General features: G+C 31.2%; 1 protein-coding gene and 1 pseudogene across 4 annotated transcripts; both read right to left on the bottom strand.

The window, feature by feature from the left end:
• Positions 1 to 5,317: 5,317 nt before the first annotated feature.
• Positions 5,318 to 10,619, bottom strand: LOC141716794 (uncharacterized). 4 transcript variants are annotated; one of them, XM_074518973.1, is made up of 9 exons: positions 7,425 to 7,548; positions 7,233 to 7,329; positions 6,967 to 7,088; positions 6,765 to 6,846; positions 6,554 to 6,683; positions 6,302 to 6,456; positions 6,068 to 6,188; positions 5,569 to 5,972; positions 5,318 to 5,467 (listed from the first exon to the last, which is right to left on the bottom strand). In XM_074518973.1, exons 2-8 carry the CDS (start codon positions 7,325 to 7,327, stop codon positions 5,760 to 5,762), a joined length of 918 nt encoding a protein of 305 aa, XP_074375074.1. In that variant the 5' UTR covers positions 7,328 to 7,329; positions 7,425 to 7,548; the 3' UTR covers positions 5,318 to 5,467; positions 5,569 to 5,759. The 4 variants fall into 4 exon arrangements, with proteins under 4 accessions (XP_074375074.1, XP_074375075.1, XP_074375072.1 ...); XM_074518974.1 differs by having other exon boundaries at positions 7,233 to 7,561; XM_074518971.1 differs by lacking the exons at positions 5,318 to 5,467; positions 5,569 to 5,972; positions 6,068 to 6,188; ... (3 more) ...; positions 6,967 to 7,088; positions 7,233 to 7,329 and adding exons at positions 7,946 to 8,962; positions 9,209 to 9,316; positions 9,445 to 9,588; ... (2 more) ...; positions 10,197 to 10,250; positions 10,339 to 10,619 and having other exon boundaries at positions 7,346 to 7,825.
• An 883-nt stretch (positions 10,620 to 11,502) lies between these two features.
• On the bottom strand, positions 11,503 to 13,168 carry LOC141718114 (AAA-ATPase ASD, mitochondrial-like; annotated as a pseudogene).
• Positions 13,169 to 13,378: the final 210 nt, after the last annotated feature.

Here is a 13,378-nt window from a genome sequence, read left to right as displayed (position 1 = left end):
TCACTTGCACCTTGAAACTTGGTGACACTGATGGATAATGGATTGTCGGACGGATGTAAAAAAAGAGGGTTCTGCATATCTGAGAAGGAGAATTTACTGCCACGGGCCATTACTTGATTTCACAAGAGTAAGAGCACGGCTCACACACACTAGTTACACACTATTGGAGAGAAATACACGAGTTTCAACTATGAGATTACTAAACACTGAACTACTACTAGACTCTCTATTCAATTTACTCTACTAGTATTTCTTCATTAGCAGTTCTGATATCATGTGACTTAATGAAAAATAAAAATCAAATGAAAAACACAAAACAAGAATTGTAAAGAAGCAAAATAATTCAAAAGTCTCATAAAATGGATCTGAAAGCTGTGTTACAAAAATATCAATGAGCCAATATATACTCAGTACAAGGTTGCTACTTCCAACAGAAAGGTGATCCTGCATGACCGGCTATGTCTTGCTCTGGTTCTATAATGCTATCCCTAAGCACTCGTTTATTTTGTGATTGCCGATAAAAATTAGACTCTGTAAGGATGCAAATTTGGCACACCACAGGTAATTTATTTTGTACTTTATGTTATTCTCAACCAGACTCAGTTGAACATTTGTTTTTTAGTGTAAGTTGATCTTGAGGCTTTTTATGAATAAAGGGGTTTATATCCCAAAATCCTGAAGTGATATCAAATCAAATTATTGAATTTTTGTCTGAGAACTGAAATGAAAAATCAATTCAATCAGTGATTAATAGATTAGTTCCGGGGAGTTTTGTTTACTATCTTTTGGAGTAACGCAACTCAGGTTGTTCGAATCTCAAAATAGGTCGTGATCCAAAAATCTAAATTTGAATACTGATTCAAATTTTTGACAACTCCAATTGTGTAATTCAAATTTTTGATCCAATTACTTTTTACATATAATAATATATAAATATCATATTAAATAATTATATCTTAGTTTTATCATTTAATCATTATTAACAATTTATATAACATTTCATAAATTAATTAAATCAAAAAAAATTAATATACATAAAAATATTAAAATTGTGCACTTAATTCACGAAAAACACATTTATTGCAATAATTAATATACAAAATATAATTGATACACACTAATTTTTCGAATTAATATATTTTCCCACAAATACTCAATTAATGTATCTCTAAGTGCAAAATGTGCCTCTTAATTTTTTTATATTTAAATTTTAATAAAATTAAATTTTCTCATTATTTTTAGTTTTATTTTGAAAATAAATTTTATTAACTATTAATTATGTTCTGTTATTAATTATATAATTAAATAATCAAAAATCAATTTATAATCTCATAAACCAAGTGATCCAAATTTGGATCCAGTTTGGATTTTCAGTGATAAATAATTTATCTCAAATTGAAATCTTTGAATTATCGTTGAATTTACCCTTAACAACTCATTTCTCTCATAGAAAAAGCTATCAAATATAAGCTTATGGGTTTTAAATGAAATGTAATAATCGAGTTTTTTGCTGAAGTGTGGAACATTTCGCTGGGATCTCCCTTCAGTCCAAACTCTAAAGTAATTGAAGTGGTTGTTTAATTTCGAAAATGATAGGTTGTACTCAGTTTTGTTTTTGATTTTCTATTGAATAGGGTGCCAACATGAGGTAAATGAGGCGACGCCGTAAAGATATCTTCTCATTCCATTTGCGGGAATTTGATGAAAGGGACGGTTTATTTCACCAATTTTACACATTCTAACGTAATATCCACGTTCTAAGTCTAATATACACGCATTCACTATTTTTTTTAACTCATTCACTGCCTTTTTATTTAATACCTTTTTATATAAGATATGCATAATTTATTATTATATTGTTTTTTATGGAAATACATAAATAAATATTATTAATAGTAATACAATTAATATTATTAATATTAATACATTTGTTTTAAAATAAAGACAAAACAAACTCGTATAAAATTTAAAAGTTTTATATTAATGAAGTAATCACAAATAAATTGCTAACATAATAATACAGAAAACTTGATATATAATACAAATATTAAAAATTATAATTAAATAATTTAAAAACAAGTTTTCATAATATAATTTTTGTTTACAATAACATTATTTATAACTGTTCATTGATTACATAAAAAATTATATATTTTAAATTGAGAAGTGTTCATGTATATTTTCTACTTTTTTGTTTAAGTTAATTTGGAATATGTTTTCTCATTTTTCAATAGTTTTGTTATAAATAGAAAAATGAGAAAATTTTAGAAAATTAGAAAAAAGAAAACTGGAAAAATTTTAATTTATATTTTTGTTATTTTGTGATTTCATTTTTTTGTCTTTTGGATTTTCTTTGAGATTTTCGGATTAGAGCTTTTTTTATCTTTTAATTAATATATATTTCTCCGTGGTTGATGTCCTTTTTTTACCCCAGAAAAATGATAGAGAAATATCATATTTTTCAATGATTCTAAAGTTACTTTTTCTTGCCAAAAATAAGTATAATTTTCTTTACACTTCCACTACACTTGCGTCATAATATTCTTTGATCTATTTATATCCAACTTTTACTAAAATAGTTTCGAATAATATTATGTCTCATAAAAATTTGTGTTTTATTACATATTAAAATAAACTAACTCAATTTTGAGTAATTATAAAAAAATTATTAGATATAGAATATTTTATAAAAAAAATTATTAGAAAATATATTTGATCAATTATCATATTTAAAATATAAATTTATGAAATTGTAAATAAATTATGAAATTATAAATAAATTTTGCATTACATAATGTCAAACTTCAACTGTTTTGACTTAAAATTATCTTATACCAACCTTTTTATGAAATTGTGGTGACTGGCGAGTTGATATGCACAAAAAGTTCATCGGGCCGGATTTTATCCGAACTTTAAAAAACCTGATTTTTTTGAAATTGGAACAGGCCGGGTTTTTTAAAAATCGGGTCGGATCGGGTCAGGCTTCTTAAGAAATATAAGGCCCGCGGGCCGGGTCGGATCGGATCGGGCCGAATCGAACTTTATCCGGGATTTTTATTTATATATTAAAAAAATATTTTAATATTTTATAACTCGAATTATGAGTAGTTTAAATACCGAAGAAAATTATATCTTGATATATCAGATATTAGTTTAGATACCGAAATAAATAATTATTTTTAATATAATATATAAATATTCGTATATACCTTAATTGTTTCTAATATTATAGTATATTATTTTAAAAATCATAAAAAATATTGTATATTTTCAAATTTTATATAAAAAATTCAGCTATTTAATCGGGCTTTTCAAAAAGTCTGGGTTTTTATCCGGTCTGAACCGGGCTTTTTTTCCCACCATTTTTTGACCAGGGCTTTTATCCGGGCTTTTTTAAATTCGGGATTTTATTCGGGCTTTTCGGGTTTCGGGCCAGGCCGTATTTTTGAGAAAAAAGGAGGCCCGTTTAAGGCCCGCGGGCCGAACCGGGTTTTTTTTCAGGATCGAGCTTTTCGTGCTTTTTTCCTGATCGGATCGGATTTCGGGTTTCGGATTTTTTGAACATCTCTACCGGTGACCGGTGAGTACCGAGTAATAGTGGTCGTTTGGGTGTATTGATTGCACAAAAGGTGCGCTGGCTGGATTTTAAAAAACTCGGGTTTTGATCGGGTTGGACTTCTTGGACTCTATTTTTATTCGGGTCGGGCCGAACTTTTCGAAAATGTAAGAACCTGTTTGGGCTCTCGAGACAGGTCTAACTGGACTTTTTTTTGGGCTGGATCATACCGGGCCGGTCTTTTTTCTAATTTAAATCGAATCGAGTTTTATTAAAAATTTCGAAGACTACATATATTAGCAACTAGATCATCATATAAAAATGTATTAGTTTACATGGAATATCTTATAAAAACATTATTTCGTTGAAAACATTTAAGTTCGACAAAAAACAAATATGTTTATAGAATAATATGTTTTATCATTGTTATCCAAATATATATAGCGTACTTAATATATCTTTTTTCATTATATGTGCAATAAAATATATAAATAATATTATTAATTATAAATATGTAAATATATATGTGTTTAAAATATATGTGTTTAAAATATTATTTATATTTATAACAAATGCAAATTCATAAATATATAAGAAAATATATTAGAACAATCAGACTTTAACCAGGTTTTTTCGGACTTTTAATCGGGTCGGTCTAAAGACCGGGCCGAATTTTTCCCTAAAAATATAGGGTACGTCAAGACCCTAAGTCCTATTTGGACTTTGACCGGACCGAGTTTGAGTGGATTTTGATCGGTCGGGATAGATTTTCGGGTCCAACCTTTTTATATATCTTTATTTGGGTGTCAACGTTTCCGCTCCAATTTCTCCAAATGCCTCTTTTAATTTCTTGCATGTTGTTTGAAAAATTAAGTAAAGGGACTTAAACGGGTAAAACTAGAAATTATAAAGTATAAAATCCTAAAATTCTCATATAATTTACTCTCTATTTTTTTAATATTTAACATTTTAAGTTTTGGCATGTATTTGATGGTATAGGTAAAATTAATATTTTTAAAATTTTATATGTATTATATGTGAATATACATATTAAAATTAGTATAGTAAAAGTATATTCATATTTAGTATTATTTTTTAACTCGAATAAAAAATATAATTTTATTTTCGCTGAGATGAATAATATTTATTTTATAGTTTTATCACAAGATCAGTATATTATGTTAACCTTTCTCTTTTTTCTTGTTCTAATTTTATTTTCAAAAAAAAATTATAACGTATATATTATGATTAACCAAACACATTGTCAACTTATAAATAACTCATATACAAAATTATCCAATCCCCAATTCATAACCTATAAGTTATGCGTCAATCTCAGAACCATTTAAATAATGTACATTGCAAAAAACAAAAACTCAAATTACATACAAATATTTAGTAATAAAATATTGAATATAATATATATTTCAAATATGCACATATTATAGAAAACTAGTAATTTGCCCGTGCTTCGCGGTCAGAGTCATCTTGTTTGTTATTTTAGAAAATAGAACTTTTTTGTATTTTATTTTTTCTTTTATAATGTAACCCTTTGTCGATATACTTCTTAAATTGTAATTTGGTCAATCTGTTGTTCAATATTCAGATGTTGTAGTAATTAACAAATATAATTATCACATCCTGCATTAAAATATTAGATGACTTCGAAATCAAACAAATTTTAAAATATTACTGATATCCTAAACCAAAATCAAGCAGAAAAAATACTGATATCCAGTAACCAAACAGAGAATCTGAAATCAATCTAATATTTAATTAACAATTCAATCACGTCTAATGCGAAATGTATTTATCAATTTTAAAAGCATTAAAATAAAGAGTAAGAACTTCAATCCAAGACTTTGAAGAAATAACCCTATGATCATCATCGGCCATTGTTAATCACTTTTCCTGCCAATTTAAAAAGTAAAAATATAAATTTTGTTAGAGATGCAATGTATGTACTTAAGATCCAATGAATTATATTAAGCATATATTTTTATAAAATTTACCATTTTGATTTTCTTGGTTGTTGATTTTGCGGTACCTGGCGTTATTTGATCATTTTCGGACAGCTGATAAACATTTGGCCGTAAAGAGAAAGCATTTTCAATTTACATCAAGTCCATGACAAAGAATTAAACAACCTTTACACTTGGCATTGACACATATCTGGAGTAATCCTTTAAATATGGCTGATGTTTTAATGTAAACTCACATCTGAGAATGTCGAAGAAGAGTAACTTGACGTTGTTGTTCCAGTCATCGGAGAACTTGAGGCATTATTATTCGCCACATCAAAAGCATAATATAATCTACTGTTGGCCACTATATTGTCTTTAGAAATCAGTATCTTCAATTTAAGATCTTTCCCAGCCAATGCTGTAATTTGTGAAGGGAAACCAGTGGTTTTACTCTGTTTATGCATAATCAATTATAATTGTTACTCAGAAGTTACAAACTTGCATTAAAATAACACAATGATATGGGTTATAGAATACATAAATGTACCTTGATTATATTGGTTTGCATTTTGGTTGTACTTGTTCCAAGCAATCTTTTAGCGGCACGGTCCATAAGAATGAAGTTGTAGGCCTCTGTTGAATCTTCACCTAAGATTACTATCCTATATCTGAGAATAAAATGACATGTTTGGTTTGAGTTAATCTGAACTGAAAAACCTTAATATAATCAGTAAAGTTTGCAGTATAAATTAAATGCTTTGTTGAGTGAAGTACAATAAACCTCTTCTCAGCTACCGAAATTGGGACATTGCAGGTAGTACAAAAAAGACTTGCTTGTTTCATATTGATCTCTGTCTCACAGGTAACGCAACTATTATGCCACCAACTAATTTTTTCTTCGACGCTAATTACTTTAATCTCACAGAAAACAAATTTCTGCAATAATTTATATCATTACTCGTATAGGGATAATTAGGAAAGGAAAAATATAAACTCATAGCAAATATAAGTGGTATAAATATTTTTGATGCACCTTTATGTACTCATTGTCTGTAATTTCAGAAAGGTCCTTCAATGTCTTATTCTCGATAAAAGTTGTCTCATCCTGGATAATTGGAGTTGGTGGTTTAATTTCACCAGGTGTATAACCTTCCTCAGCAAGCCTGTTATTATAACATCACTTTCATTTTCTTCTAACAATATGTATATTTATAAAAGTAGTTAGAATGGTTTGAAATTTTTACCTCTGTCGCATTTCAATTACAGTATCAAAATCCAGGTTTAGATAGACTTTTGAAGACGACATTGTGCTAGCTTGCGTAGAATCTGAATTTAAAAATATTTGAACATCTAACATTAGTAATAGAAACAGGAAAGAAAGTATTGCATGATATTTATATTTTGTGAACTAATGATTGTCCTATATGAACTTTAATCTTGTCTTACTCTTGTATATTTTCAACTTTGTGCTTGTAACTATGACAATGATAGGCTTCTCCTCAACCTGATTGAATTTTTCATTAGTGCTGACTGCAAGATCACCCCATACGGTTACTTTGCTTGAATTCCTTGCAAATTTGAAAGATAAATAGTTTGTTACATGAACATTTCTACAAAAACATAACTGTATGATTTCCATGTTTATTGAATAAACTTTGTATTCCGATAATGTGCATAATTTTGATAATAAAAATATAGTATATATGCACTACCTTCCATCAGTGATTCTGAATTTCACAATATTTCTATAACCATATTTTGTTTTGATTTCTTTCACTTCCTCAAAATCTTCAAGTACTCCAATCATATCTAATTAACACATAAATATAATTAAGTGCAATGCATGATAGAATGATCACATTTTATGAATAAATATTGTTATTTAAATCCACCAGTTGATCAACCTTCATCTTGAAGACCCTTGCAACCACATCAGGTGCATCACCGACATCAACTCCTGGTAACAAATCAAGCATCCTTTGTATCTCTGGCCATTTTGTATTTGTGGTCATTGTAAGAAAGAATGTAGGATGTCCAATAGAACGACATATTGCAAGTGAGTCTTTAAAGTACTGTGACATATAACGCTTTGATCCCGTAAATGTTGCAGGCAAAATGATATTTTTCCCCACATGTGATGTGTCAGTATCACCCTTCCGTAAAGAATCACGTATTGAACTATATAAATCTGTGCGTATGGTTGTTTGATGAGTTCTGACCCAATCAAGACGGTATTGCTCAACTGCCGTAAAAGCGTCTACTATATACTGTTGCCATAGTCTTCCACAAAGATGTGGAGTTAGAGCTGAAATAAAACAAAAAGCACCAATCAAAATTGAAGCATATATTTTTGTTTCTTAAACGGAGAAGGTCCGAAATATATATATATATATTATTTAAATTAGAAATATTTATCTTATTTTACCTTCATTTGGCCTAATCATGAGCTTGTATGCGTAATATTCACGTAATGATACAAATTCTCTGTGCTTGGTCTCCTCTGGATCCACATCAGGATCTAGTAATTTTCTTGGACGACCACCTTGTTTTGTTTGTAGTTTGATTTCTGGATGGAAACCATCATCTCCAAATGGAAACATTATCGGATATTGAAGCTGCATATAATGTCTATTAGTTTCATAGATCCTCTTTAGTTTCCTGTTTTTTTTCATGACTACTATGTCTTTCCAACCTGCAGAATTTTCCAAATCTCTGACAATCAACGCCCCAACTTCATTTGAAGGTCCAACTGGATTTGGACGTCCGAATGCAGAGTAGCTAGATAGCAACTTCAGGGTGCATTCTTCAGGTTCATCATTCTTAAAGCGTTCACGTGCCATTCGGAAACCATGAACCAAAATATTATGTTGATTTAGCATCATCAATAGACCTTCCATAATTTCTGGATCAGTACTATCACTTCCAGCGACTACATTTCTTCTGTTCTCTACCTCATGCTCTATATCATAAATATAAAGTTGACAGTATTTTGGGGTTTCACCCTCAACCGGACATATGGATCCTATGAGATGGTAATTATGTCCATGAAGCTTAAAAGTGTATGGTGCACCTCCACGATTAATTCTGTTGTCGACTTTACCGTCAAGTGAGGTAAAGGCAAATAAGGAATTGTAAATCCTAATAATTTTTTTGAAATGATTAGTCCTTCGACCTCCAGAAAGCAAATTCTGTAAAAAGGGAGGTGGTTGCCTTTCCGGTGGTAAGTGAACTTGTCCATTTCTACAACAAATAGAATATGCGGGTTCATGATTTTTTGTAGACTTATTATGATTGCGTGTATACAAACCTGATAGGTCAATATTTTTTAATCTCCGCATTGCTGGAGATTGGTGATGTAACATACAATTTTTTGGATCCTTCACGGTACTACTGTGAGAGGTAATCGTCTTGCTGAAAATAGATTATAGTTGTTGTGTTGATCCTGGAATACCATAAAGTACAATTTATTATTATAGCCTATAGCTTATGTAAACTTAATAGAAATAAAATGCATTGCGTAGCGAATAATGGTGCTCAAGACAAATATAAAATTATATGATATATATAATGTAGCAAAGTAAGTAGTACAATTATGTTTTTATGCACATAAAAAGTAAGTAGTACAATCATGGTTTTATACACATAAAATATAAGTATGCGAGGAAACTCTAATTGTGTAAACATTTACCAGAGTTATAATTTTGGGTGATGGTTGAGAATGACGGAGTCTGCAAGTTTGGATTTATCCAAGGCATATCATTCTCATTCATTGAAGAATGTGTTTGCCGCACAGAGCCTACAGAGTATTATAATCATTTTTGTTAATGAAGCATGTTTGTAATATGTTTAAATAAGCACATACGGTTGAATAATGCATTAAAAGGGATTTTATAGTTCAGCATCTGATCAAAATGTGCTAATTACCTGTTGGATTTTCCGGAAATACTGGGTATTGATTACCTTTTGTGAAATCATGGGTCATATTCAAATATTGAGGACTCTGCATGTTTGTTGTCTTCTAATTCACGTGCATATGATTTAACGGAGTAAGCGGGTGGCGCACAGCTCCTACAAAAATGATGTCCATGTTATACATATATTGCTAAAAGAAAAGTTGTTAGTAACTTGAGAGTGTAAGTGCAGGATTGAACCTTTATTTATTACGGTTTTTGGAGTGTCTTTAACTTGGCCATAAACAGGATACGGACCACTTGACGATTCTAACATATCCAATTAAGTAGTGAGACAAATTCATTTAAGAAATTATACAAATTGTCATCTTTAACACATATGAATAGTCATAGAAAACCCTTACTTGTATTTGAAGATGTGATATTAACATTTGTTGCTGTAGAATTCATTAGTTTCGTGGATAAAGATTGATCAATTGTTACTGTTTACAAATAAAATTATGAAAGCAGGAAGACATTATATAATTAGGGGCAAAATATCAAATACGAAATAACTTACATTTGAGCGGAGGCATGGTTTGAAAATTACCAGGACAGTTTTCCAAATACAAACTACGTGGTGCACTTGTAAACTTTTCAATAGGATTCATACGTCTCCTAAGAACTGAATTCATGGAGAATTAATCATTTATAATTTGTACCTGGTTTTACGAAGATATATCAAAACCTACCAATAACAGAAATCACACATTTTCTACTTTGTACCTGGTTTTACAGAGTTCGGAGAGAGTTTGTGGGGGGCAGATGCACGTTTGTAACCTAATGATATGGATTAAGTTATCATCAATATCATTAATATTAGTAAAAGTGTCTGATTGAGTATTACAAAAAGGTCAATAAGACTAACTATGTGGATTTGCAGGGGAGGTAAAATCAGGGTCGTCGTTCTCCATTGACAGACCTAAAATATGAAATTACCCGACGTCTTCTTCTTGATGATCAACGGCGATTGAAAATACGGATACAATTGACACTGCTCGGATGATAAGAATATTACCCAAATCAGTAGAGTTGCAAATGTGTAGGCGGTACTTTCAGGGTAGTTAATTTTTAAGTTTAAGTATGAATGCAAATTTGGCAGTTACAATTGTGTTAGAATGCTTGGATAGGGAAACTGGGTCGGGTAAACCGAAAGAAAACAGGGGAAGTGATCCATTTCAGTGGAAAGTAGGGGCATGAAGGTAATAACACAGCAATATAGCACTAGCAGGAATTTAGTTTTATGATGATGATAAATATCACTGTTAATTTACATAAAGTGGTGTAATATCATGCATACATGAAACTTGCACGGATGCACCTGAAGAAAATTTTAATTAGAACAGAATCTACGGATTTGGAAAAAATGTCTATCAAATTTTCTAAAATAAACCTACAATTTATTGCGTAATCTGCACTATCATCAACGCGTTCGATTTTGTATCGATTAGAGATGCATGCGTGTTTGAAATACTTATAAATTAGGCTCAAGATTTCTTCTTTAGCCATACAAAAGACTGGAAAACAAGTCGTGCATATATCTGTATTTCACCTCTTTTGCCTTATTCAAAAAAAAAAAAAAAAACTCCATGAAGCTTAAGCTTCAATGGTTCGGGAATGATCAATATTTGAAAGGTTTTACACGGACCATTGCGGCTACAGCTTCTTGGATATAGGCAGGCAAAAGAGGTGATAAGAGAGATATGCAGCAAGAATTGTTTTTCAGTTTTGTGTTGAGCTAGACAACAAATATTGAGCTTAATTTATAAGCACTTTAAAACCCCCAGTTCACAAACATTTAAAGCTTCTCATTGCAGTTGTAGGCCTGCAGTACTTTGAAGTTCAATTTTGTGCAGCCCAGCCATGCTCTCTCCATCTAGATTCACAAACTTCAAGTCTCCAACTATTCACATGTTACCCAATGTTCTAGTATTTATGTAGATTTTAGTTATGTAAAATGAAAACCTTATTATGTTTATTTTTGAAAAATACGACCGACTCCAATAGTGTAAATCCTCAGCTGTATGCAGTTTTTGAATTGAGTAAAGAGATTCAAGGTTCATGATACTATATCAATGATAAACATGATAACAACTCAGTGATCAGATACATTTTAGAACTGAAGTTTTTCTTGACTTAGTTTGTCTTAGTGACACTACAGATCAGCTAACTTAACTAATCTTAATCCTTAAAAATGAAGAGCAAGTGCATTATTCTTGTACCAGATCTTCCTTAGCTAATGAACCATTTTCACCGGTTGTTTCTTTCTTTGTTCCACTTTCTTCACTAACAGAAGCCACTTCCTCTTGTTTCCCCTTTGCTTCGACTTTGTCGGCTAACAGTCTATTGGCATTTTCTTCTTCCCCGGCAGCTTTCACCCTTTCTTCCTCTTTTACCGTCTCCAAGGCCCGGACCAAGCCCTCCAAGCAACCATCAACATTATCAGCAATCAAATTCTTAACCATCAAATTCTCTGCAACATCAGCTGGACTTATATTAACTTTCTCCAACAGCAGCCTAATCTTATCAAACAAACAATGCGTCTCAACATCAAGATAATTCTTCGCCAAAACCTTAAACGACTCAAAACAACAATATGACAACTCAATATGCTTATCCATCCTTCCTCTCCTAATAAGCGCAGGATCTAGTTTATCAATTTTTTAGCTACTGGTTCCTTATCATCATCCCCATCCTCCTCCTTTTTCTTCTCCCTCTGCCCCGTAAGATCCAATGAACAATCAATATCCTCAATGACAATAATGGACTTGCTTGCCGTCTCAATTAACAAATTCCGCAACTCAGAATTATCCTTCACAGCAGTTAATTCAAGATCATATATATTGTACTTCAACAAATCAGCCATAGCAGCAATCAAGGTAGACTTCCTCGTCCCGGGAGGACCATAAAGAAGATAGCCTCTCTTCCAAGCCCTCCCGATTTTTGCATAATAATCTTGAGCATTACTAAACCTCACAAGATCATCCACAATTTCTTGTTTTTTAACAGGGTCCATGCCTAGGGTTTGAAAAGTAGCAGGATGCTCAAACACAACATGACTCCAAGAGGGTCCACTATTAGTGTACAATTTCCTCTGTCTATTTCTAAATGTTATAGCTTTACCCTCTTTAAACACATGTGACAAATATGGTCCAATAATAAGCTCTCTCTGTTTCTTATCAAACAACAGAGTATAAAATCTTTTTTGATCACTAGCAGGATAAAAATAAATAGTCTGAGAATTTGATATTTTTTTACCTGCAGCCCACCAAACTTTAACGCCGTTAAATTCATCAGCAACTTCTTCATAGTCATCCATACTGAGAGCTAAAGTTTTACTGTTCTTGACGATATTAGCTTTGAGTTTCTTGGCTTGCATGGATGAAATGGAAGTTAAATAAGTTTCGATTGCGGAGAATGCTTCGTTACGCATGAAACGCTCACCAGTGAACTCATTAAACCTGATTTGTACATATGGGTATAGGAGTGAGAGTAGTTTATATGTGTAGTTTTCAAGAGAGGTTCTGAGTTCATGAGGGAAGTATTGTTGAAACATAGCCCACATGAACATGATACCAGCGATTAGTGATCCAAGTTGTGTGAACATTTCTCCGGTGCTCACCATTTTTTGGTTTGGTTGATTTTGTTCCCTAGACTTGACAAATGTTTGATCTGGTTGGCTTGTCTATGTATTACTGCATAAAACTAAAGAATACACAAAGCGCTGTTTATACATTGATGATTTTTTGAAAAGATATAATGGAGGGAAGAATTAATAATGAAAATGACCCTATCATAAATAATTTGATACTACTAAAAGTGTACTTGGTATAAGCATTGAAGTTTGATGGTCACGTTCTTTTTATCTTTTGTGTTCATGATTCTTGCTCTCCATAGTACCAAATCTG

The sequence above is a fragment of the Apium graveolens genome, chromosome 4 (assembly GCF_009905375.1).
Source record: "Apium graveolens cultivar Ventura chromosome 4, ASM990537v1, whole genome shotgun sequence".
NCBI lineage: Eukaryota > Viridiplantae > Streptophyta > Magnoliopsida > Apiales > Apiaceae > Apium > Apium graveolens.
Note: the sequence above shows the minus strand (reverse complement) of the source record. Positions and strands in the feature narration are given on the sequence as shown.